Genomic DNA, 27,665 nt, shown 5'->3' on the forward strand with positions numbered 1-27,665 from the left:
CTGTAGGATCCTTCACATTTTACAACATGAAGAAAAAAAAAAAGAAAAAGAAAAAGAAGGGCAGTATTATCCCGTGCCTGTATTCCTGAATCCCTGAGAACCTGGGAAGTTTTTGGTGAAATGAAAGATTTTTAAGCATGATGTTCCCATGTATGTGAAGTCATTTTCTGCAAGGTGATATTCTCAGCCAAACGGAGAGGACAATTGCAGCACTTGGCATTAGATTCAAAGCTAATGGCATGTTAGTTTCCTCTCAGGTAGCTCAGAGTTCTAGGTTGCTAACCCCCGCAGTTAGAAATAAATAAGGAGAAAAATTAGAAGTGCTCATATCCCACTTATTGCAGCATGTTAAACACTGCTGTTCTCCTCTGTCAAAGGCGGCGTGAGCCAGGCTGTTCCATAAAATCAGGGCAAATGAGCAATTAGCAAGAGGTACAGAAATAGTGTTTAGAATGGTATAAAGCTGCTCTGAGAGCTATAAAATGTCTCTCCTTGTTTTGCGCATGGTTTAGAGTGGGAATGTTTGACACTTAACAAAAGCTGACTAATTCTTTGTTGTTTCCCTCTAATGATCAGAATTCAGGGGAGGGCTGTCTGTGACAGGCTGGAGAAGTGTTGCAATGAAAGTGAAGCTCTTTTTAATTAGAAAGTCCATTGGATTATTTACTTTCGTAGCGATCGGAGCGCTGGCTGGTTTAAATGTGTCAGCAGTACTGACCAGTACGATGCAGTCTTGTCAGCGCAGGTTCTGTTTTGCTCTTCAGAAATCAAGAGGTGAAGTCTGTTCCAGCAAGGAGAGTCTGTGATGAGAGAAATTATAACTGCAGCCAGCCGTGCTAGCGACTTCACCATCTGCTGTGAAGTCTCTGGCTTGAATTCCAGCACTTGTGGTAGCAGGCGTAATGATGATAATATTTTCCACTTCTGTAGCACCCTCTGTCCAAAGGTCTCCGAGTATGCTGGAAATACTAATTAAGACTCGCGGCACCCATGGGAGGCGGGTAGGAGCCTCCACGCTATCTTTTCTTGCTTGCAGAGTGTAAAGAGATTGTGCCACTAATCTTCAGGCAGCAATTCCTTCTGCTAGGCAGCTCTGGGAGAACTAAAACCCTCTCGTACCTGTGGTAGTGCAGGTGAGCTGAAATCAGGGCTGTATTAGGCTGTCTGGCTCACGTTAACTGCTGGAGCGTGAGGTGGGCAATGATCTCCGGGCTCATAAGAGGGCTTATTGTGGCAGCAGCAGAGGCTGTGTCTGCATTAGCCACTGCAGTTTCTTACACTTTTTAGTGCAAGTCATGGATTAGGTCTTAAACTCGAGTCCAGTCCTTAATCGGTAGCCTTCTGAGGAAGCCAGACTACTGCTTACGGTGAGACTGCAAGCTGTCTGTGCAGTGCTCTGCGGATATAAGAAGTCAGTGCTCGAGTCCCTACCAGATGTGTCTCCTGCTCAGACTTCCCGCGTGTGATACGGTACTCGTTGCCTCGAAGCAGCGAGTGGAGCTGCCTGTGTACAGCAACCTGCAGTGAGCCTTGCATGGGCGAAGTTGGAGGCAGCACCTGAATGGGCCTGCAGATAACGCAGAGTCACCCCAGCTCAGTCTGTGTTCTGCAGAGATGTCTGGAATTTTTGTCCAAAGGGCTTTTTTCACATGGCTTAATTTTATTTTAATTTAATATAACTTAGTCTTGTAAAAGGCCAACAGGAAAGTGTTAGCTGCAGTCAGAAAGGAGAGGCAACGAATGTTTAATATTGTGTGGACCATCAGGAAGGAATAATTGCATGAGAAAGGGAGATATTTGACCACATATCTTTAATGCATGATCCCAGCACTCACACTCATGGATTCAGGAGTTTGTCCCCACGAAGATCCAGGTAACATGCTCTGCAGTTGGGTGGAGTTGGAGCAGTGAAGCTCTTCCTTCCATGGAGTGCAAGGTGTAAAACAAAGCCAACAGTCCAGCCAAAGAGACACTACAATCCACCATCTCTGAGAGGAAAGACACCATTATCAAGTATCTTACAGGGCCAGTGTATTTTGGGCTATTAAAGACAGTTATCCTCAGAGATTTATACATAATGTTAAAATGAGGGAAGGTGAGGGGCAAACTCTTGCTGTGCGTAATTATTGCTGGGTACTGCATGCACTTTCTCTATTATTTACTTAATCTTAAATGCCAGATGCTAAAGGGCACCGGTATCAATTAGCTGCCTAATTAGACTTGCAAAGAAATCATGTAATTTAGTTATAGGCGAATAAACAACAACAAGAAGACCAAAAAACAAACACAGAAGCTCAGGGATCTCTTTGCAATCACTTTTAAAGCTCCCTGTGTACTCTGTTGGTTTTCGTCTCTTGCCCCAAACTCTTTGGAGCGCACCATATCGAGGCAGATGGCTGGTTGTAGCATCACCTAGTGCTGCACTTGGTGGATTTAGCCGCAGCTTTCTGCATTTCTCTCCGAATTGTTTTAATTGAGTTCAGATCCGATGCTCTGTGTGAGAACTTGGGAAGTTCTCTGACCAACAGAGAAGACGTCGCTGCCTCTTTGTGACCTGTATCCTGATCAGTGCATGTTCTGGATGTTTAGTCTGGTGAAGACTACACACCATCCCCTGCTTCTGCTGGGATGACTTTTGTGGAGAACCCATTTTTCTGTTCCACGCTGTTTAGCATGCAGCCAACACAGCACTGTATCTTTAGCAAAAAGAGCCCTGCTTGCTTTGCTACCAAATAATAGGAAGCAGTGCGCTTTTATTCCATTAGTTCCCACTCGTATTCAGAAGAGTTTTCACAGGACTGAAGTGCATTCATTTTTGTTTCATCAAGGCCTACAACTCTGTCTGAATCTTTATCTTGCAAATTGCCTTAACGGAGTAATAATCAATGCCTTGAGCTTGTGTATACACCAAGTTTTTCCTCTCTGTAGGTGCTGCTGCCTTCCTGACTGATCATTCTTCTGACGTTGGTATCGCTGTGTCAACAGCGTGTCATTTAAGTGCCTTTGCAGCATCCCATGTTTTACAACTTCGCTTTCTTTCTGAGTGCCTAGATGCTGGAAGCTGCTGATGTATTTTTTTTTAGATGGCCTGAAACCTTTCTGAAAACAAGGTGGCGTTCAGTTTCTCAGAGCTTTGTTCTTACTCCGTGCCCGTGCTGTCTCAACACTGCTCTCTTCCTTTCTGAAAACAAGACTTAGCCCTTATATAGTGCTTTATTTCTTCAAAGCACTGTATAAACATTAGCTAATTAAGTATATATAACATGCCCTAAAGTATGCTAACAGAAAACTGCAGCACAGCATTGAAGTTTCCAGGCACTTGATCCAGTGTTAAATCTGATTGAATCACTAATTATTTTTCAAAATGCTGTGCCTAATGACATGTATCAAGACAGGATGATCAGAGTTGCAGCCAGAAGTATAAGAAGCTGCAGCCAAAGAGAGAGGGGGGAGGTCAGGTAAGTTCTGTGTTATTTCTAGAGTTATTTTGAATGTACCCACTAAGGTAATAAACAAAACAACAACAAAAAAAGAACAGGAGCTGCAGCTTTTGGATCTTTCCTGTTTTGATATATATAATCAGCTCTACATTTCCTGTTGAAATGTTCATTAAAATTGCAGCCCCTGTGATTACGCAGCTGCCTAATTCAAATCAATAGGGCTCCTGAAACAATTTCAGATATTTTTAAATACTGCTGTAGAACTTCCTTGTTTACAGTGTTATGATTAAGTGACTTTTTTCTAAGCCATCTAAAGCATTAATAAAAATCTCTTTAGCTTTTTCTCTATTTTTTTTTTTTACTCTGAGCAGCTGCAAATAATGCAAACCTTGGTTTATTGCTTTATCTTAGTGCAGCATGTATACTTGTGGTGATAACTAAATCAGAAGCCCAATTACACAGGTTCTTCATAATTCCTAGTAAGCCGTAATTGACTTCTTTTGTTTTGGAATCTTAATTCAAATAAATAAAATTAATAGCGCAGAAGAATGAATAGTACTGGGAGTACAACAGCCATTCCTTGCTTCCAGCTCACAAACTTTTGGATGCAACAGTTGATAATGCCCCAAAACTTCGTTATAACTGACACATGGCTATCCAGAGGGAAGACTGCAATGTTCAAAGGAGCAAGATACTTCTGTAGATCTCATGCTGATAGTGAGGTCATTTTAGTTGTACCGGAAAAATGCTTTCAAAGTATTTTCAGTTATTCTGTTTTGGAATGTTTCAGAGTGATGCTAGGGTTCTTGTGTGTTTGCTTGAATGACTTCAAGTTATTAATTTTTCACTTTTTGTAATAACTGTAATCCCTTTCACTGTTTCAAAAGCCTTGGCACAATTCTGCTGTGTTTAAGTTATACACATTTCAGGAAAATACCTAAATCAAAACACTGTGGGAGAGAGACTGGGTGAACGAACAGATGTTTACCATCTCTGACTTCGGTGGTTTAGAAAAAGCAAGCACGTTTCTATAAAAACTCAGCGTGGTAAATATATTGTAGTTGCCTGTAGTTTTACACTTCGCCTCCCTGTGAAGGCATTTTTTTTTCTTCTTTTGCTTTTATTGCCTCACCCCAGCTGTAGTTAACTCCCTTGTTTGCTTAGTTGCACCTCCCCAGGGCGCCAGGAGTGGGTGAGAAGGTCTGCACAGCTCAGTGCTGGCTCTCTTGCTTGCCTAAACCCTCTCTGAGCAATTTGCTGAGCTGGTGTTATGTCAAGCACTGGGGTGGCTAGGTATGAACAGATGTTTTAGTGCCATAGTGTGGTTGAACCCAGCTGCTATGCCACCACCGTTGTGGAAATTGGCCTGTGACCATATAGCAACATCCCTGGTCTTAAATGGGGGCATGAGATGATGTGTGGGTCAAAGGTAGCAAATGCTGATGGCCATGTGAATCGTATTGTTACTGGCTTAGGAGGAGAGTAAGATTTTACATGAACTCTTGATCTTCCAAATGTACTTGGTGCTGAAGAAGTAGGATTCAGCCTGCGGGACAGAGAAATGAGTGGTGGTGTTTAGATATCCTCCTGGGCGCCTTCTCAGTATTCAGGACTGGTGCAGCTATGGCAAGTCAGAGGTAAACGCTTTGGATGTGGACATGGGAAGGGAACTGGTTAGAGGAGGACAGGAAAGACCAAAGCTTTTTCCTATTTTCACAGAAAATAGATTGAATGTGATTTGGCCGCTGCACCTTAATGGGTAATCCCCACTCAGAAACCCAAATGAAAAGAAAAAATCTGTAAGGCTAGGGATAATGCAAAAGGGTTTTTGCAGACTTTTCTCAGATGTAGAGTGAGCTACTGAATAGCACAGCCTTTAATGATAACTTTTTCTTCGAGTACAGGGCTAATTCATTGATTTAGCCTAGTTGGGTAAATCTATTTTTTGCTGCTTGCACATCCCATGCACAGAGACCTTTTGTGCATGTCTTTTTTTTCCTTTCCTCACTTGTCCCTCAACATACATTTTTCCTACACGTCTGGCAGACCTGTCCCAGCAGCACCCTTCATGCCAGCAGCACGGTGTCCATGGCACTCGGTGTCATCGATCCCAGTGGGACAGTTTACACCAGCAGAGAGTGAGTCTTCTCCAAACCTAAAACTGAAACGAATCCTTCTCTTGGAAGACTGCAATGGAAGGGAGCAGATGTGTGTGCTTGCTCCCTGGGTGTGGTGAGTGGATCAAGAGTCAAGGCTACTAATATAGTATGCTCTGTTCCTGTACCAGAATACTCCCTTTGATGACTGAGCACCACGGGTCTTGGTTTCTGGACTGACCTTGTTTCAGAAAGGCCAGGTGCTGCGTCATGGCTCGCGTTTGCTTCAGGCAGGAGTTGGAGGTGGAAGAGTTCAAGCAAGGCTGAGAAGCACGGAGGATCTCCCAAATGAACAGGCTGGGAAAAAGGGATCACGAGACCGTATAGAAGGAATGCAGGTTGCCATTGAAAAAGAAAAATTGTGGCTATCATTTGAGCCCGCTACAGCAGTTGGTGTTGGCAGGGCTTGCTGCGATAAGCATGTCAGCCTCTCAAGGGATTCCCAAAGTGCTCTGTAAACTTCACAGCTATACAAAATATATACAAGGATTGCTTCATCCATCACTAAAACGCATCTGCAGCTAGAGCAAAATATGTAACTGTTTAGTGCCACACAGGAGCCTTCTTTATGGCAGCAAGTGAGAAGTGCCTTTTTAACCCAAAAGCGCAGGAGGGATGGAGGCGGGCAGAAGGCAGTAACCTGGATGCCACCTGTACAGGACGGGAGGCTGATGCCACAGTCCTCGCCCTTGACCCCATCCCAAAGTAAAAACGCGCTGCCAAGCAAACACTTTGCCTCTTCTGTAATGGTCCAGGCCTAAGTTTCTTATCTTCTCTGAAAAATGGTGTATCCACAGCAGAGTGTGCTGCCTGCCATAACCTTTGCTTCATTACTGATTCAGAGGGTGAGTGCCAGCTATTGAATCCGGAGGCTGGGACCAAGGTAAAGGCCAGGATTGTGTCTACATACATAAAAGCTAGTATAACCTCTTCTTTCTGTAAGCACTGATACGTGGAGATGTAAAAGTTCATGTTTGTGACTTCTGTGGCCCTTGATGTCAGGGTTGTGAAGCAAACAGACGGGTAGAAGGCAGCTTCCCAGTTGGGGAGAATCACATCAAGGAACTGATAGAGTTTAGGAGATGGTGGGGACTGGTATCCAGACACTGTTATTCTCCAGGGTGGAAAAAATGTTTCTGCCAGCAAGAGCAGACAATGCCTGGGAGCTATTTGAAAAGCCAGGCTAACTCCCATAGCTTGCTGGCCGCCGAGATAACACTTTTACTGTGTCCTGTATCCTACTGTACGTATTTCCTGCCTCTGTTTTTTCCAACTCGTGCTTACTTTCTACAGTCTCTGTGCCTCCAGCAGCTTTTGAGCTAACTTTGCACTTCTTCAAACCTTTTTTCCTTTTGTAGTTTGACTTGTGTGCCAGAGGACTGAATGCATTGCATCTGTAGGGAAAGACAGTTTCTCCTTCAAGACATGGACTTAGATACCTCTGCTGCATCTTAAGCTGAAGTATTCTGCCTCTGTTATTTGGGATTTCTCAACTGTTAAAACATTTCAGAACCTTTCATTAGTGAAGGGCCATTAGGTTGACAGGACCAGTTTCTCAGTCTCCCGTATTTACTCACCTGCATCAGTTATGCTGAGCATAATTATAATTATAATCCACTGGGTCACTTGTGCTTCATCAGGCTGTTTTTCTCATTTTACCTCCAAGGCTTTGTTTCCTTAGAACTTTGCTGCAAGGCTAATTTTTTAAAGCCATCAAATTTGACGCTGAGCTATGAATTTCACTGTTAAACGGGAAGATATCACAGGTCTGTGCTGTGATTCAGCAGATTCTGCGTTCTCAGCCCGGGCTGTCACCAGATCAGTGCTGTCGAATTAAGGAGCATCCTTGATTCTCTTTTCCTGAGCTCCCCTATCTGTAAAAAGGAGACAGTGCTAATCTCTCATTTGTGTAACTGTGTAATGTTTGTCCAGCACTTCAAAGATGCCAAATACAATAAAACTGCCAAGCGCTGTTTCACTAACAGTATTTATGATTTACACCAAAATGCTCATTTTTGTGCTAAAACAAGATCACCTGAAAGATACTGCAGTTGGATCCAAACCAAGGAGGGGGAGGAGGAAACCATCTGTTACACAACAGCAAAAATGTTTCAGGGCATTCGCCTGGGAAGCTCTGGGTGACGAGTTTGGAATATGAAGGCTTATTTATATGGATGGAGCTAATTTTCTCTAACTTATTCATTTTTCACTTAGGGAATTACCTAATCTTACAAGAGAGTCTAGGAGGAAAGATTCATTTATTCTTTGTCTCATTCAGCCCCAGGCATGCCTGAAGATGCTCTGCCTCTTCCAGTTCTGCTTTTTTAACTGATTCTATTAATGGGGCTTAAAGATTTTCTTCTTCTGGACGAAAAGGGTTAATCTTTCTCTTTCCCTCTCACCCTTCTCCTCCTCTTTTTCTGGAGAGTTCTTTTTTTGGCGTCTCTGGCTCGTTCTATCATCTTCTCCCCCTAATCTGCCACTATCTGAAGAATTCATTACATTTCAAATCAGAGGCCTTGCTGCATACATTAGCAGGTTTTAATAGACTTGCCACGACTCAAAAAGGAGGAAAAAAAGAGAGAAGATTTAAAACTCTTGTCTTGCCGAAAGCAGACAGATTGACTCAAAAATGACTCAGTCAATAAAAGATGAGTTTTGAAAAGGCTTCCCTCTGCTCAAAGGGAGCTCGTATTCCAGCGAATTAGGTTTTTCTAAGCCCACTGTCAGAAATTAATAATACATACAGCATGTAAAATGGATTTAGCCCTCTACAGCCTTATACAAACATATCTTTGACTTGCTAAATGTGACACGACTACCAGGATTTTCCAGCCTTTATCCCAGGAGTTTGTCATCTCTCCAGAATGGTGACCTCAGTGGAATTTTTAAGCACCTCCAAAAACCCCTGCTAAATGAGATTTTCATTAAGAATATGTTTCTACTTCCCTCACCCTTTCTCTCCAACCAAAACCCCTTTGTCAGAGCATTTTATTATTACTATTTTTGTTCAAAATTATGCCAAAAGCTCTAGTTTTGACTCTCAAGCTACAGAGTCTGTTTACTAGGTTCTTTCAGTGTTCTTCCTTTGAAAGAAGAGATGCTGAGCCTTCGGCATCGTAGCGGAAATCTGTCTTTTTATTTTTTCCCCTGCTCCTGCAAAAGGACCTATAAGCCATTAAAATACGTCTTTCTTAAAAAAAAAGAAAGGGCTTCTGTCTAATTAGATCTACCCACAAGTATTCTCTTGTGATTTGAGGCCTTCCCAGGTGGCCTCGCTCACCTTGCTTAAGATAATTTGAACAGCCAGATGTGAAATCAGTCACCGCTCCTGTTTGTTCCTCCACCGAAGTCCCTCAGTTCAACAGGAATTCAAGATGCTACGAACTTTAGCCTGCTCAGTGGTTAGGCTAGATTCTTTATTCAGACTGCCCTTGCGTCTGCATTTGGGCAGAGCTCTAAGAATCCCCAGAACTTGTTGTCTTTAGTGGACGGGTCCATGCAACCTTACGGGTGGCTGTGGGCTGACTGCATTTCTCCATCTCTTGTTGTTTTCCCATTCTTCCAAGCCCCACTTGAGTTACATCTCACAGTGCTCCACTCAATCCTGAGGTCTCCTCTGCTTTCCCTGTCTGACAGTCTTCCTACTCTTTTATATTACAATCTACCCTTTAAATTAACTCTGCAAAGTCATTGCATGTCCTTGCCTCCTCTTGGATCAGTTCTGTCCCCGGCTTGTATTCTGCTGCGTGTTGCCTGTGTTGCCCTGTGCCGGCAGAAGGCATTGTGTGAACGTATGGCAGCAATGTGCAATGACTCTGGACTGTACCTCCTAGATTACGGAAAGAAACTTATTTAAAATGGTGATGAAGAAACAAACACGCAAAACGGCTCTGTTTTGGATCATTATGTGCTGTACAGATGTTTCTCAGACTTGAAATGGGCAGAGCTCATCATTTTTTAAGTGTTTGTAGGTTGTGTGCAGAAACCAAGCATGAGCTGTTGACAATATACACCCTGAAAGTGAAGCAATACTTCTGTCCATCCCGTCATCACAAACAGGAAACGTACTGGCTTTTCTTGTGTTTCTCTTGATCCAAAGAACAGATTTCTGAATGTGAGTGTTGAAGTTCAGAAGATGCTTCCATCAGACTGACAAAAAGCATTTTTTCATAGAGGTGAAGGTAACAAGCTGCTTCAGTACTAGCAAAAGTACTTAGTAAGATCTTTTGTTTTGTTCTGTGTTTTTTTTTTTCCTGCTGCTTTTACCCTGAGGACAGACTGTTAGGTTTTTGGTTTTTATTTTTTAACATATAACTAGAAATGACCTGTCCTCAAAGCATAACTTTGAGTATTTAATAATTATTTACTTGAAATTAGATGGGGCTTCTGTTCTTTGTCCCACTTCACTCGTGAATATATTAGCCAAGCAAATGTTGGTTCTTGGGTCCTATTATAAGATACAACCAGGAATTACACAGCGATCTCAGGAAGAGAAAACCTGTCTGCCTTGCAGATGTTTAGTCCTTCATGGTTAAAAAGTGTTGGAAGAACCAAATATGCAAGACCTAGAAATCGGCTGGATTTTTGGAATTGGTGCTTGAGTTGTTCTTCCTCTGGGTCTTTTATTTATAAACATACCAAGCTTCTTCCCAAGATAAGTGTCCAAAGTTAATGTCCTGTTGTTTCATGTCATAATCTTTTAGCTTTTCTTCTAAAGATGTGCTCCTAATGATGATATAGAGATGAAGAAAATCGAAGAGAGCAAGATTAGCTCTTCCTCTAATTTTGCGTTTGTTTCCAATTCAGTTCATTTTTTAATCTGTTCCATGTACTCTTGACTTGAAAAAGGAGTTTTCCCAGTGAATATTATGTCACTTTACCCTCCAGCTGCTGTGCTGGGACACAGCCACCCAATAATCTCCTTGGGAATAATTGCTGGTGTCTTTGCAGATCATTTTTGTGAAAGGTGACAAACTGCTTGCCACAATGAGATGTTAATAACACAGAGATGCCCTTTGTTTGAAAGCTGGTGCAGAAATTACCCCATGCAGTTGTTGGAAAGTCAGAGCTGTAATGGTAACAAGTGAGGAATGGATCCATTCATTTGCATATAATTCCAGGGCTTTTGTGTCATCTTTTGTGTAAACCATACAATTTCCGGCGCCGTAGGGAATGTGCGCTCATAATGCAGAGGACAGGAACATGGGCGCACTCTCAGCATGGATCAGGGTTAAAGAGATGTCATCCACTACAAAGGAGGGGGTAGAAGAGAAGAAAAAATAGTCTGCAGGAGCTACAACAGGCATGGATATTTAATGAATCTGAGTTGTCAGACCAGCTCAGGGGAAACTGTACATCCCGTCTTACCATCTGAGCGGTTGTCAGAAAAAGGGAAGAATCTGCCTCATTTCAGGTGCATATTAAGCTGAACTTTACCCACGTCTACCCTGAACCACAAGAGAGGCCGACTGCATGTTCTTCTTGTTGCTCTTGCAGACAGAGGCTGTTCAACTGTCCTTTTGCTAGTCACATGCACTGAACCAAGATGGACATCTTTCTCTTTGACACCTAAATGAAACTCTTCAGACTGCAGCTGAGGGCTTTCTAGCATGCTCCCAGTGTAGGTTTCTCACTTTCTTCATAAAGAGATGATTTTTTTGGAAAATAGATGGTATAAGTAACTGTGTTGTGTTGTGATTTAGAGTTGGAGAGGTACATAAATACTCACTTTGCCTTTTTTCTTCCCTGTTCCCTCTCTAGGAAGCTGGAAAGTCACTCTGAGTAGCCAGTCAGTCCCAATGATGAACTTAACAATTACAGCCTTAGTGCCCATCTTCCAAAATTTCTAATAAAATTGCATGAATATTTAATACCCAATTACTAAATATTTAAAAATTTAAAACTGATCTGGTTTGAAAGTTAGCAGGTGATGAATAATTCAGAATTGGGAAGCAAGACTCAGTGCTTGGGCTGAGATGAAGTTACCTTTCCTGTCACCCTACCCAGAGATGTTTTTGGTGGTCCTGCCAGTCTTGGGACACTTTGTGGGATTGCTTGGAGACTTCAAGCCTTCATCTCTTGCTCCAGAGCATTAGCACATGGTTAAAGGAAATAACCCTCCCTATCCATAACAACACTTCAGGCTCCTGCAGTGGAAGTAGGAGCTCCAGAGGCTGGAAGAATGTGATTGAAAGCCTGGTTATCCAGGAGATGGCTCTGTTTCCAAACATCTTTCATGCTCCAGGGAAAAAAGATTGCTTGTCCTTATGTCTGTGTCACATTCCTGCATTTTTGTTATTTGAAAGCCCCTTTTCCCTCGTTGCTGTTCTGCTGCTCCATGCTGAACCAGCATTTTGTGCTGCTCCAGCAAGATCATCCTTAAAGGATTGTTTTCATAAAGTGGACACCAGAAAATGAAGTAGAACAAGAAAAATATACCAATAAAGATAGGGCAGAACCTGCTATCCTATGGGAGGAGGTCCAGGGCACTCAGAAGAGTGCACAGAGGAAATGTCTGGTGTGGGATTGAAGCAGAGTAAGTGTCTTTGGGGCCTGCTGCAGGAGCACAGAGCAGAAAGAAGGGCCTGGGGAAACTTTGACTAGTTGGCACCAAGAGTGCTTTCAGGCCAAGAGCAATATATTTGCAGTGCCAACACTTCAAAACACTATTAAGGGGATAAACACGGGGAAAAAAAAAGGATTGAATAGGAGTGAGTGGAGGCTTTTTAGAGCTTAGTTTTCTTTGGAACAAAAGACATAAAACAAACTCCACAATCTTTTCCCATTAAAAACACAAATAAGGTGGCATGCTGCAGAGCCTTGCCTTTATCAATTGCAGTGCAATTGTGTTTTCATCCCTGCTGACTGGGTAAAATGGTGTGCATTTTTCCTCTCAGTCCTCTGCGACCCTTGAGCCTGCCCGCGTGCTGCTCACAGCGGAAGCGTTTCCATTAGCCTGGGCCATGCAAACAAATGAAATGGCAGGCTGACCTTTCAGCAAAGCTGTCTTACCTAGGGGATGGAGGCACTGGGCTTTGTCTCCAAAGTGAGTTCTGGAGCCAGTAATGGTGCATAATGTCTGTCAAGAGGAGAGGGTAGGAAGGGATTCAGTCCAGCGCAGCAGAGCATGCTTATTTACAGCCGCTCTCAGAATAATCAGAGAGTCTACGGGGTTTAGAGTTCAATCTGTGCATCCCAAATAAGAGCCAAAGAATGCCTGTATGATGCCCTGCCCCATCTTGGTCTGTCATATACCACATAGTTATTTGATAAGCTACTTTAGAAATAGTCAGAATCCCTTTAAATGTTTACTAATTCTATATTTAGATCCATCTCCCTGTAAAGTTGGGATAAGTGTTGTGAGCACAGAATTCACGACACTGAGGAGAGAGCGAGGCAAGATAGTGTAAGTAACGATCTTGGTCACTGTTATCGAGTCAGAATAGTATTTCCATAACTCTCAACATCAGGATTTTGAACATGGAAAGTTCAGAGCAAAAGGGCTGTGCTCCTGGGGAAGTTTGAAATCACCTCTTGCCAGTGGTGAAAAGCTCCCGTTTGTAGCCCACATGACCATCGTTAGATAATAAGCTGTAAAGCACTCTCTAAGGTGTGATTGAATATTGTCCACCTGCAGTTTGAATGACTGTAAGTCCTGCAAAAAAAAGTCTTCTTTTTGAGAAGGAACAAAAATATTTCTGGAACATTTTCCTGTGTTTGTTTTAATAACAGATGTTTGATGCTGTTCAGAGGTTTAAATAGCATCTAGTGTTTTGGGGTAATAGTAATAGTAGTGATGTGCCAATGGAAACAAGATCATGGGCAGAGCACAGGGGAGGTGATCAGGCAGAGATAAATTTGTCTATTAGATGCTTCTGCAGACCACCCTGTGCAATTAACAATGCGTATTATATACGTTAATTATATAGTCCCTAGGATTAATTCTCACATTAGACACTTGAGCAGTTTCAAAACCACTCTTTTTCTTAGAAACAGCCAAGTGGAAAAGTGATTCTCCTTCCTCTGACAAGCCGTGCAAGCTATGCTCTGTTCTTGCTACCAAACATCCCTGAACTACAGCCCACAAAAGTCCCAGTTACTTTTTTTTTTTTTATTATTATTTGATAACTCCAAAATAGATTACCTGGAACACTGATATTTGCTGGCTTGCCCTAGAAGCAGAAGATAGCCTGCTCTCCTGTAAACTTAAGTAGCACAATGTATTTGAATTTTAAAGGTGAGGCTGTTTTTTGTGTCTGAAGTTAATGACTAGCTCCAGCTGACATCACTTTGTTCTGGAAGTGCTGTTGGGCTGTAATTGCCATATGGAAGGGAAGTGTGGCTAGAAGACTTTATCATCATTTGGGGAGGGGCAGCAGGGAGATGTCTTCCTGGCTGCTTCACGATTTATGACCGGTGTAATGATACTAACTTCCAAGAGGTTTGTGCCATATCATACTAATTGGTGAAATCCACCTTTGGCACTAAATAGCTCTCTTGGGGTTAATTTATCCTGCATCTGGGGTGAATGTTGCCATCCCCAATGAGGTCTGTATTTCGCCAAGCAGGCTGTTCGCATTATTTAAGCCAGTAATTTTAAAGCTACCCAGGGTCTCTTTACACTACAGTGCACTGCCTTCACTGAGTGCAACACGGATGCGCCACAGGGGTGACCGAAGAGCTGAGCCGGGCTTCCAAAAGCTGCCTTCTTTCTTAACTTCCCCTGGTCCAAAACACCTCTGCCAAGGAGTGGGAGAAGAATGGGCAGCGAAGTTCCAAGCGGGGATGTCCCCTGGGACAGCCGTCTGTCCCGTGGGGGTTTGTCTGTCCCCGCTGAGTCCTGTAGGTAGGCCAACTTCAGGTGTGCTCCTGAATTTGGCAACCTTGCCTTGTAATCTCAGCATTATCAGGAGAAGAAATGGGAAACAAACAAGCAAAAACAACCCTTGAGGCTAATGCATGCTATTTATGTCTGTAGGTACTACAAGAGGAAGTTTATCCTCTTCCACAGCTTCTAGGCCCTAGTCCTCCACAGCCTGCCCCTTTTCCCCTAACCCAACCTCTGATGCCGTCTGCCACTCTGTGCAGGTTATCTGGGGATAAAGGTTAATTGTGGACTTTTTTCCAAGAAGAGGCACCTTGTAGAGATGCACGGAATATGTCTGATGCGTGATCTTCAGAAAACCATCTTTGCTGAAGAATAAACATATCTTTCTTGGTGGAGAGTTCTTGGGCAATGCAAGAGCCATGGTGATGGAGATGTGTACTTGTAGCCTGCTGCCTTCAAAAGCTTCTCCCCAGGCTGCTGGAAGGGGGAAACTGGTGGCTGGAGGAGGGGGCTGGGAGATGCACTGAGCCATATGGTACATACACAGCTTAAAAATAAACCCACACTGACTGATCAAATAAATACCACTTGGGTTTGAAATTGAACAGCCAGTGCAGTCTATTGAATATAAAACTGTTTTTACCTTTAAGAAAAGTTGTAATTCATGGTTGTAATGTCACAAATTGCAAGTTTCCCAGAGCGCAGCTTGAGCCTGCCAGACCATCAGGTCGGTGAGCGTGGCAGCGGGCTGCGGCACAGGCGGATGGCGTGGTCTCACTCCCACACTCCCCTACCCGTCCAGAGTGTAAAACACATCTATAAAATCTAGCAAAGCGAATTTTATTTCGGGAGAGCAATGGTCATAAACCTGCCTATATCAGAAAACGCTCGGCTCCTCTTCTATTAGACTTTATTTAATACGATACAATTTATTTTTATATTTTGTCCTTCACAGTATCACCCAACTCTTTTCAGGTGATGTTCATCATAAACTAAAGCTGAAGGAGAAAATTTCAGCTCGGAGTTTGAGCAGGGGAAAGACTGGAAGGATTTCAGATGCAGTGGGGTGGCGTTGGAGTTGCAACGAGTCAGCTGGGAAGGACAGACCTGCACTAGGAGAATGTAATTCAGTAATAGTTCGGAGGGGTGCAGGTGGGGTGACTGATGGGGGATGCTGCATGCCAGGCACGGCGATATGGAAATGAAGAGAAGCGGCTTGTGGAGGTGACAGAGAGAAAGGGTAATTGTGGCCTTGCTGCTTGGAGTAGAGGAAACAGCGCATCCTGTTCCCATCACGGACCCTGTGAGAACAAACCTTGGGAGAACTGGCATCCCTTCTGTAGGCTGGAAACAATCTAAGCAGTCTTCTGTTTAAATAGAGCAGGGTTAATAAAAAGGATATGGTATTCTCTGTAGCAACACTGGGTAGCATCTGTCAGAAGTGTTCTGGCAGGGTCAGCAGGGACAGGGATCAATGTAGTGCGAAATATTTTATTCCTTATGTTGTGGAGTGAGTGACCCCCAGACATGTTACCATGGGAAAGTAACCTTTAATGGAGAATTAGAAAGGAATTCAGGCCTTTCTAGGACAGAGATATTAGCTGGGATCACAAGTGAATTAATGCAGTTACATGGCTTGTGGCATCTTTGAGGATGGGCAGAACAAATTTCTGTTTTCCTGAAAAAGACTAGTGGTACATTTAATTTCATGCCACTTCTGGCATGCTGAGAGCCACATTGTTTTACCTCTTTCCCTGGGGAAAAGGTTAAGTGTGGATTTGGTTTTCTTTGGTGTAGAGACTGCTATTGCTATTGATTGACCTGGCTGAACTCAGAGCAAGAGCCAAAGCTGTGGTATTTCCAGGCAGCTGTGAACATTTTCAGATGTAAGAAGTGTAAAAGCAATGGAATAAAAAGCAGTGACATTTCCAATATGAGAGACCAAAAAAGTCCAACTCATATTTTATTTATTTATCCAAAATAGTTTGAATTATTCATTAAAGTCAATATAAGTGTGTGAAAATACAAGGTGTTTCAGGAAGCAGCATCATTAGGAAGAAGTTAATCATTTGGCAATATTAATTTTGTAACAGATTAATGATTTTTTCAGTGAGGATTTTCTTCCCTGACAAACTGCCCATGATGGGCAACTTTTAATACATACACTTGGCCTGAATACCAAGGAGACTGGGCAGGATGATTTCGAAATATTTTCCCTTTCTCTTTGTTCTTCTCCTTGATTTTTTTTTTTCCCCAAGCAAAGTAAACAGACAGTCATTACGCCTGACCAAGGTATAACCTGGCAAACCTTACGCCTGTTTTCTCAGTTCTTATTTGTTTCATTAGCACTTCAGTGAGGGATGTTTCGGCGTCCCTTCTCTGGGGTGTTGGATGTTTATGGTGTGACTTCCCCCAGTTGTGGTTTCCGCAGAGCACACCTGCAACTTCTCCTGCCTGTTTTGTGCAAGCGTAACGGAGTCGAACACAGGAACTCCAGCGAGTGCTCTAAACACAGGCATTTGAGTTTTCAAACACTGTCTTTTAAAGATATAATTAAACCTAATTCTCCAAATGTTGTGAAAGATCTTAAAGGATGAAGATGTTCAACATTCTGTAGGTGGTAGATAGAGTGGGTGGAAACAGCAATGCTGTCATCAGAAACCTGCTCTATTAACGCACCTCGACCCGTCCTGAAAGGATCTTCCTGTGCTCAGTCGCCTCTACAGCTGTGCCTGAAGCGTTTCTCTGAAATATGCTGAATTGCACTCTGCAAATTACGACTTTTAAAACAATTTATCCTGACTGTGCTAGAAATGTGGCTGGAATTAGTGGTATTAGGTGAGGCTTAAGAATTAGCGCCATCACGTCTTTGAATTGAGAAGCAGAGCAAACAATGAGCTGCCTCTTAACTTAACGTCTTCGCTTCGTGGGGGAAGCATTAGCAAGGTTAATTACAAGTCACCAAGTCAATCCATATGCTGCTTGTGCAACTCTCTGACCACTGGGACTTTGCGGTGTTGGGGCAGTACATGGGCAGAGCCACAGCACAGAGAAGCTGCATGGGAAGCCTGGGCCTAAAACTGGGCACCCAGCGCCATTTTAGGCATCCTGAAGTGCCTGAGAAGTTGGCCCAGGGCTGGCTGCTGTGACCCAGAACCTGCAGCAAATCTCTCTCCTGCAGAAGCACAGGGGGAAAGCCAGGAAAAATACCCAGGAGTGCCTCACACTTGGGTGGCTCTGTTTCAGCAGTGGGACCCTGGCCCACGTTTCTCAAGTCTCAACCTTCCTGCCACGTTGCACTTCTGTGAGTCTTCGTAACTTGGCTTAGTGGTGTGTCAGCAAAGCCCACGAAGGCAAGCAGGGAGGTAGTCATGGTCCTGAGGGCTGTCCCGAGTTAATTTGGAAATAGCCCCTAACTGAAGTATTTCCATAACATAAACAAATATTGCAGGAGGGTAAGCATCAGCAGTTGCTCTAGCTGAACTATTGATGACTGCGATTTAATTGGGCGTCAAGGAAGAGCAGTCTTTGTTTCACAGTCGTGGTTCAGTGGGCTTTTCACTGGGGGCGGCTGCGGACTTAAGCATTCCTGTCGTGTCCCCGTGCCTGCCTGTTTACTTCTGCTCCGTCCCCAAGCTGCTCTGCTGAAGAAATCCTGCTGGGGAATTGCTAATGGAGCTGCCGAGCGGATGACAAGGCTTCCTCCTGTCCCTGACCGGTGCTGGCACGTTTGGCTGTGTCTACATTAGCAGATACAGAGTTCGGTGCCTCGTGCCGGTGGCTGACACTAGGCATCCCTAACAGGGAGGAAACGTTTTTTCATGAAGATGAATTCCTTCAGCCAGAACAGCTGATGCAGTGAGACACCAAAACTGCCGCAGGAGCTGGAAAGAGGGCCAGGAGGAGCGTTGGGGAGGAGATGCGGGCACAACGCTTGGAGCGGGGGCTGGTCAGCCCTCCGTTAAATTGGAAAGCTCAGGGCTTCTTGCATAAGAGACTGATCATAGTCAGAGCACGTCCTTTTTCACCCTGAGGGTGGTGGAGGAAAGCAGTTGCCATCATTTAGTTGGTATTCGAGGTTCAGATGGTTGTAATGTCAATAAGCCAGTGCTGATGGGTGGGTGATGAGGCTGTGACCCAACAGGTGCCGAGGGTGCTCCTGATGGCCATTAGAAATGCCAAGTCTGAGACAAAACGGTGGACAAGGCACTAACTCTTTATGAATAATGTAAGCTGTTCAAGGAGTCCATGAATTAGGGTGCCATCCACCCCCAAGGTTACAAAAATCAGGACAGGCTGCCTCCAAGACATGGTAGAAAAAGGCAGATTTACTTTTCCAAGGCTAGGCTGCATTTATTAGGAAAAAAAAAATCAGTATTGGACATGTGAAATATATTAAAGCCAGTGCTATCTCTGACAGCGGTTAAACATTATTTACCCATGCGATGTGGCCACTGAATTTTTACTTATATACAGGATTTTGTCCTCAACAGTTGCATCCTAGGAATGCAAAATGGAATGAAGACTGTGAGAATATTGAGGTCAGAGTCACCAATTAACCTCCTGATTTCAGAGGCTGATTACTTGATTAATCAAGGGACCAGACCCAGCTGAGATGATGGGAAGAAGGTTGAAACAATCCATGGAAGGGCTGAGTTAATTGCTCGTTGATAAGTTTGGTAGGAAGGGGAAGATGGGTGGTCAGGAAAGATACAGCATTTTCAAGCTCATGAGAAGGGGCATGTGGAAGCCCCAGCCCTTTGAGCTTGTGATTAGGACTTGGGTATTCATCTTACATCCCCCAGCACATCGGGGCTTCCCTGTACAGCAGTGTGTTAATGAACCAGCTGGTACGTGATGTTTTCCAAGACTGGTTTGCTCCCCTTGATAAAGCAAGATATGATTAGGAGAGGAACACCCAGAGTAAAGGAAATGCTTTCCTCATACATCATCTCTACAAGCAGCTCTGGAAGGTAGAGCTGAATTAACCAAAGGTAAGGAGTTGGCCAGCACTAACTCGCCCTGCTTGGATGCTCTGACTCAGAAGTAAAGGGACATGTAGTTCTCTTTAACCATTAAAGAGTTTCTGTCCTTGCCTGGGGATTAAGCTAAATTGGATTAAGGCCAGAGTACTTCTGAGCAGGGCATCCTCAGTGGCGTTTAAGGCACTTTAACTTAACACGTTGAATTATCCTTTTGTCCCACCCGGAGTGCCTAGCCAGAGCAGTACAGAAGATAAGAGGAGACTTGCCTCCTGCCGGTGCTCTTGCAAGTGCTGGGAGGTGAATCACAGGCAAGTCCACGGGCTTGCAGTTGCCATTCTTTCTGTGCTACACTTGGAAGGCTGATGGAACCACATTTGGGCAAATACTCGAGCAAAAACTTTTCCAGCAAGGCTTGTGAAACAAGAGTACTTTAGCACGGGCTGTGTAACCCAGCCAAAACCCATCACTCATATCCAAGCAGTCACCTTGCAGTAAAGTTTCTGCTTCCCTAGTGCTGGACCCCGAACTAGCTGAAATAAAACCCTATGGCCTACGTGTGCTGCAATTATGTCTCTGATCACAGGACAGACAAAGCCGTAAACCTCATAATGAGAAAGAGATAGCTGAACAAGGAAGTCTATTTGTTTGCTGTTAGAGTCTTTTTTTTTTTAACCCTGGACTGCAGTGTTGATAAAACAAGCAGACTTGGGAGGCCTCTCTAGTGTATATTAAAGTAAAGCCAATCTTTGTAATTAATGGGGGGATAAATCGAGGTTTAATTACTCAGAAGGCACCTTGGGTGAAAGATTCATGGTAATTGTTGTGTATCCTCTTGAAGGATTCACACTGCTGGCAGCTCCCTTTATAGCAATAAAATGCAGGGTGAGTGGCAGGCGCTCTCCCAGGACCTCTCTTCTAGGGACTAGTCCAGTTAAGGTAGCAAATGGAAAGAGACAGTGGTACTCTTCAGGCTTTTTATCACAAGAAAAACCCCTTCCTGGATCTTAAGGGATTCCTAAGCAGTGTGTCAATTTGAGATCAAAGCACGTACAGTCAAATCAAGTGTACATTGGAGGAGATTCGCCTTATAGCCAGTTCCCTCCTGACATAACGGTACAGAGGCACGTTTGTTACCATTTTTCCACTTTCTTGCTCCCTGTAACATAACACCCTTCTCTTGGGTTCTGCGTAGAAAATAAGATATGTGCATGTGAGGAAACGGATCCTATAGCTTTGAATTTTGTAGTACGTTGTTAAAAGGCTGGCCGAGCAAAAGGAAAATCCGTCCCACTAAGACACGTCTCTATTCCTCGTTCCCCAGTTTATTATCTTTTGGTCTTCTGGGGCCGGGAGGAGAGGAATCTAGCTTGCCCTGTTTCTTTACTCTGCCTGCTTAATTCACTTTTAAAAAATTTAATTAACCTTTTCAATTCACTTAGTTTGGCTAGCATTGTAAATACAACGCAGGGTCTTTATGCCAATGACGTATAACAAAGTACCCGCATTTTTTCCCCTATATAGAGCTGAAGAAGCAAGTGGAAAGTGCAGAACTAAAAAACCAGCGCCTGAAAGAAGTTTTCCAGACCAAGATCCAAGAGTTTCGCAAGGTCTGCTACACGCTCACAGGATACCAGATCGACATCACGACTGAGAACCAGTATCGACTCACCTCCATTTATGCCGAGCACCAAGGAGACTGCCTGCTCTTTAAGGTAGGTCTGCATACCCCTTGCTGCTCCTGCTTTTCTGGGTTCGCAGTTTCCAGCATGACAATGTACTTGCTCTTTCTCAGTGATTAGACTGGAATATCATTGCCCCCTGCTATATGACAGCTTGTTCCTTATGAGGGGAGTAAAGATCCTTTCTTCTTTTAAAAAGCTACTTTTGAAGGTTTGGCGTCTGGTCTCTAATTTATATATCAAAGTGAGTCAAGAGTAAAGAGAAGAGACTATATGTGCATAATACCTAAGGCATCTGGCCTTGCACTTCACCTTTTTATATTATTGGTTATATGTGCCACAGCAATAAAACCTTATGTAACCGTCAAGGTTTCATCCTTACTTCACTATATGTCCTCACTGTCTTTGCTATCCTCTAGCTTGCCTGCGTGTCATCATCTTGTCGTTATGTAAATTGGTATCCCTTTTGAGCAGCAGCTCATCCTTGTGCATGTGAAGTGCCATTTATCTGAACAGCCCGGATGAGGAGCAGTAACAATCTGTCCTGTAGGAGTCTTGATACCGTATTGGTCTAGCTAGGTGGTCTGAGTTAGGGCTGGGGCTCGATTGGTGGTGTTTTTCTTTTGTGTTACCTTGCAGACAGCCCAGTTGGGCTGATACATTAGAGAGCTGAGGTGCGACATTAGAGTCATCAAGCAGTTAAGTAACCTCTTTACTTAGGTACAAGTGCCAACAGCCCAAGCTTACAGGTCAGTGAGAGAACTTTCTGCTTCTTGTTGGCAAACACAACTGGCACTTAAAATCATACCTGTTTTCCACTGACCTCTCTGTGGGGTGAGTAGGGAGGATGAGGATTTTGGAGGTGTTTGATACAGGAGGGGAGTGTACAAGCAGGAACTGGAGAAGTTCGGTTTCTGCAGACCTACCGCTGTGTGCTGCATGTGGATTGCTGCAGTGTTGTTTTTTTTACATAAAAGGACAAATATTTTCCTGTTCCGCAACTATAGAGCTTCAGAAAAGAAAGAAACCAAAACCACCAAATAAAGCAAGTGAAAGTATTATAAGACAGCACCTAGGATCGTTAGTAAAACTAGGAAAACATTGCCAAAATAGTTATATTACTTGGCCTTCTGAGGTTTCTGGACTGAGACAGATGACAGCAGGAAATCTCACTAACCTGTGGAAGGATGGTTCTCCTGGTTTTGTCCTTGTACTGTCCTTGAATCCTGAAAAGAGTTCTCTGCTGAGGTGATGCAATGCCATCAGCTCCAAGGCCTCTGGAGGCCTGTGTTCACACCTGTATTGTTACACGCTTGGTGAATGAAACGTCTGCGGATCCCTGGAGATGTCTGTTGGATACCATGGCAGGACAGTACATCTAGCAGTTGCTTCTGTCATCTCTCTCATAGGAGAGATGGTTTGTTTGGAGAATGTTAAGAAAACATAAGAAAATTGCATATTGTCCACCTGAACAAGAACTGGCTTCTCAATAGCAGGTCTCCGGTAGGATCAAATTCTTCTTCATGTCATGGCAATAGAAATAATTTACGTACAGGACAGTGAATGAGAATGATCAGGTACGGATTCCTCTCTCTAAACACTGGTTTTGCTTCCTGTTCTTCGCTCAAGGCTTACTCCCAAGTACGTCCAGAGGATGGAGGTAAGCGTCACCAGGTAGAACAGCAGTCGTTTCAAGTCGTCTCATGTTTCCCAAATGCAAGAGTGGATTGCTTATTGATTTGTGGAATTGCTTTGCTTCTCATACCTCACACACCTCTTTGGGTTAGAGGAGCAGACTTGCTAATAAGAGCCTGATCAACAAAATCTCAGACTCTTTCTCAGTGCTCAGTAAATCGCAGACAATTCCCAAAGTCTGCAGCTTAGAATAGCAGTAGAAAATAAACAACAAATTACTTCCTCACAGAGTCCAGGCAGCTGGTACTCACATATGTACTGAGACTTGCATCCTGACTGTGGCTTTTCCGTGAGGTTGTGTGTTTATGCTGTGGAATTTCTGAGCCATAGCCGACTGTGGGTGTTAGTGTGCATTTCATTAACCCAAGGAGGTCAAAAAGCAGGGAATGCTATTTGTATTTATTCCATTCAAGCAATTTATGGAACAGAGTCTATACAATTAAACCGGAGAAGTCCCCTGGCGCTTCACAAGCTTCTGTAGTTTGCCTGTAAACTTTAGAGCATATTTCAGTAGCACTGCTGGTGGCATTTAATTTTCAGTGAGGAGCTATTATAATGTAACCCCTTCAAAGCTAAATGAAGATGAAAGATGTGCTTGGTTTTCCCAAGCAAGGTATGCTGTTACTGGAGTAGAGCGTATTATCTGCATGCTGCGTGTGTCCAGCCAATTTGCATTAATTGGAATTACAGCCTCAATGAAAGGGTTAATCACAGTGCCATGCTGAGAATGCAAATGCCTGCATCCATAAATGAGCACTGAATTCCAATGAAACCGCATCAATATTTATTGGCAATCCCTATGGATGCAACAGATGAGCTCATCAACTTGAAGGATATTCCAGTGATTTTCAGACCCTGTGTGAGAGTGCGTAGGCAGCAAGGCACATCTCAGATTTCACAGCTCGCTCTCACTTGTTTGCTCTTTTTTATTCTTTTAATTAAATGCAGTGGAAAGTAGTGTACAGATTCCTCACCAGGAGTTCAGGTTCTGATGATTTTTGTGGGAAATAATGCTTTGTAGTTACTGGGTCACTTGACAGCTTCGCATTCTGTTACTCTTGCTGATATGTTGGATGTATTGGGCCATAATACGAACTTTGCATTCAGCGTAATGCTTAGCTTGTGAGTCTAGGCTGGGCCACCCACAACATAGCCAAGAACTGCATTGACTCTCTTTGTAACAATCCATTAAAGATGTCTGTTAAAACAAGCAAACATTTCTGGGGAGCCTCGAAATCAGTTTAGCCAGCTTGGAATTAAGCAGTGGCAGATCAGGACGTCATGAATGGGCTGTGTGTACATTGTGCTGTTTACCCTTGTCTCTGGGTAGATCCTGAATGAGAGTGAGGAAGTGAGGTCTTTAGAAAGGCAATGACAATTGTTTCAGACAAAGAAAGTCTTCTGGTAAACAGAAAGACTGGTCAAATTTGAAGAAGAGATGATTTGGAGACAGTTGTACAAATGAACAAACAGTGGAGAGAAAGTAAATCATGGGCTTTCTCTTTCTGCATGCCCAGAGAACACAGTCCCAGCCAAAGCATCCAAAGCCAATCAATTTAAAATTAAGCTTGGAAATCCTTTGAATTTATAGACCTTATGGCTTTAAGGTACTACCGAAAACAGGAGCTCAGTAGGTTTTCTGAAATGGTAGGATATCTTTGTGGACTAATAGTAATACCTAGATTTACGTTAAATATTTGCATTTACCTTGAGCAGGGACATGCAGAGCTGCCTGCTTGGAGGTGTTAAGCCAGCTTCTTATTGCGGAGGTTAGGAAGAAAATTCCTGTGCATGCTGGTTATTTTTTTGGGTTGTCTCTATGTGTGGGTTTGCTGCTGCTGTACCTGACAATGTTCAACTCCATCCCCTGAAAGTACTTGGAAATGAAGACTTCAGTTAAGAGGAGAGAGCAAGAAAAGTCTTTAGGTTCTTTGATAATTCATTGTGTTTCAGGTAAACCACTTGTACTGTCACGGCACGAATGTGGAGCTGGTCACTTTTGTTGATAGGATCCCAGGCTGAAAAGGCAATCGATCTAATCCGGTATAACAGCTGTATGATATCTGGCAGCGTTTGAAATCTTTCAAGTTTCAGGTTCCTTCATCTTCTCAGAAGGGAGTGTTTAGATTTATCACCAGTTCACGTGTATATTTTCTGGGCCTAAGTTATATGGTAAGGGTGTTAAAACAGACTCTTTTCAGTATCGTGGTGGTGTGTTTGAGCTTATTAATAGCCCTAAGCCAAAAAGGTGCATTTAGACAGCTCAACAACTTATGGCTCACTGTATTTCCTATGTCCTCAGAGCCTAGTCTTCCACAGAACAGAATTCTGTCTGCTTCCAGCTCTTGCCTGTGTTGTTATTTTCTGCCAAAATTATCAAACGGAAACACAAACACCAGCAGTAGTTCATTGAAGAGCATCCCCAAGATGGTAGGCTTCATGCCTTGAAAGAGAATGCCCAAGATATCAGACAGCAAATAAAAACACAAACATCATGATGCAGCATGAGAACGTTGCCAGCCGCAGGGCTGGCACTTCTGCAAAATAAAACCTTTATTGGTGTCCAGTTGGATTGGTAATACGGTAATAAAATAAACAGCTTTTTGCAACCTGTTAAATTAACAGCCAGTACGCACACACTCCCTGATGCACACCTGTTTAAGAAATTGTATGAAGAGTTGGCTTGCGGATCCATTGGGGGAGCTCACTATAAACCTTAAAGGCAATCTGAAAAGGGAATGCTTGCCTCTCATGTGGTTCACTGCGTATAAAGAGGCAGAACCTATGGGGTGAGAGGGATAAAGGCTTTGTTGGATTTGGGGTTTTCTGGTGGAAGAAGGGTCCAGTGGAAGGACAGATTTGTAAGGAACATGAAAGCCATGAGATAGTAGCGATACGAGGTAAATGAGAATGAGGCTAGATAGAAATGATGATCCCAGCGCAGCTTGAAGGCCTGGAAGTACTCCAGCCACCAGCTGCTGGAAGGTGGCAGTCGGTATGTGGTGACAGACTACCTCATGCTTATTTGCATGTGCTTTGTCTCACACTTCTTTCCTTTAACCCTGCTGTGGGCTGCAGTTTGGAAGAGAATGGTGGGTGAGATGGCCTTACAGCAATTCTTACTTTATTGTATTCTTCAGAACAACTGGAGCTTAGTAGAAACCTGAGGTAGGTAGGTAGATAGATAGATAACCCTTCTTAAGTTTCCTTTATATCGTTTATTATCAAATCAACATTTCTCTCTTTGCACCTTTAACTCCTCAGTCTTACTTTGCTTGCCCCATCACTTGTGTTCCCGGCAGTCCTGTAGCCTCTGTGTTGACAAGGTGTGCAAAATGGGGTAGGGCGGTTATGCAGACAAGAAGTGATGGTTTAATTGTCTTTTTTGTTATGGAGGAAAATGAGGATGGATTGAATAGGAGCTCAGAGGCTATTTTTCAAACACAAAATGATGCTGACAAACTGCTAGTTGAAAGGGGGAGACAAAACTGAGGTGGTGAAACGTGCAGAAGCTGCTGAGATTCTGGGGCAGCCTTAGTGTCAGGTTTGGCACACTGCGCCACTAACAAGGGACATCTCAAAATAAGCAGGAAGGTTAATGCAGGGATTACTTTTACTTGCCTGAGTGATCTTGTTTGGTCTCGAAGCTGACAGCTCTGTTGGGATCTCTGGATCTGAGTCCACATGCTTGGCACACCTGCAGTTTCCATTATTTCCTCCTTGAACCCAGCAGAGTGGCTTTGAGAAGCATGTTCTAGCTGTTTGTTTCTCTTTGCATCTCTATCTTCTCCCCTCTCCTCCTCCTCAGCCTTGATTGGTCTCGAGAGGAGAAAGAAATCACAATTTTGTTAGAGTGCCATTCTTCCAGCAGCCGTCTCGCACTCCTGCACACACAATCAAAAATAACAATGGGGCTCATCGGTGGAGCAGGCCAGGCAGCAAGAGATTGATTAGAGATTGGAGGCCTCTGTTAACTCCTCATTCTTGTTAATTACTAGTTATTTTATTTTTATATTTTGTTCTCAATTTGTCCGTGTGGTTGCGGGAGACTTGCTTTCTGCTCAGCTCCAGGAGGTGCCTGCGTGAGCGTGGTGCCTTCCTGCCAGTGATCGCACTGGGATTCCTGGGAGGGTCAGCGAGGACCTGTCGTGGGTTGCACTAATCAACAGCTCCAACACCAGAGCTGTCGAGCAATCTGCGGCGTTACACAACCAAATCCCATATTTAAACTTCCTACGTTTCATTTTCTTTCAGAAGTTGTAGTGGCCTGTCTCGTGTTAGGACTTAACTTGAATTCTTGCTGCTGTCTTCATCTTGTTCTGCTCTTTTTCATGCATTTTTCCCCCTCCTGACACAGTTTCTCTCTTACTGCATTTGCTTCCCTAAAAAACTGCCTGCTCTCTAGGGCAGAGTATTTTTTTTTTCTTTTAATGAAACCAGTCACCTTGAGGATAGTAGAACTGGGGGAGATCTGACAAGGTTTTCTTTTTGCAACAGAATTTCTGAGCACAAAGATGTTGCTCCGAGACTTTAGGAGGCTGGGCTGACGCCTTGTTCTAACTGAGAAAAGTTAATGCTCTTCCTCTGCCTGCTTCCCCTCGATACAACGGAGGTAATGCTCCTGCCAGTGTCACCAGACTGTCGTGAGGATAAGGACACTGTGCTAACAGGGAATAGAGGGCAGCTTTGGGCTGGGGAATTCATCCCCCTGTTACCTGTCCGTCTGGCACGGGACCTGTTCAGTGTGTTGGCACTGCTTGCTGCCCTTCCCTGCCATGTCTGTGAGTCTGCCAGGGTGGGCCCAGCCATGCAGGTAATTAATGCTGATGATGTTGGAGGATTATTCCAGCGGCTGAGCCTGTCCCGACTAGCGCGAGGCT

The 27,665-nt window shown here is 43.7% G+C and overlaps 1 protein-coding gene across 1 annotated transcript in view; it reads left to right on the plus strand.

Annotated features, from left to right (window-relative positions):
* The window catches only part of MAD1L1 (mitotic arrest deficient 1 like 1), a 355,426-nt gene that overhangs the window by 245,905 nt on the left and 81,856 nt on the right, over nucleotides 1-27,665 (plus strand). The window contains exon 17 of the mRNA XM_035549239.2: nucleotides 20,933-21,123. Within this exon, the coding sequence (XP_035405132.1) occupies nucleotides 20,933-21,123 (191 nt within the window). The remainder of the gene's footprint in view (nucleotides 1-20,932; nucleotides 21,124-27,665) is intronic.

Source organism: Cygnus atratus, chromosome 15, assembly GCF_013377495.2.
Source record: "Cygnus atratus isolate AKBS03 ecotype Queensland, Australia chromosome 15, CAtr_DNAZoo_HiC_assembly, whole genome shotgun sequence".
Classification (NCBI taxonomy): domain Eukaryota; kingdom Metazoa; phylum Chordata; class Aves; order Anseriformes; family Anatidae; genus Cygnus; species Cygnus atratus.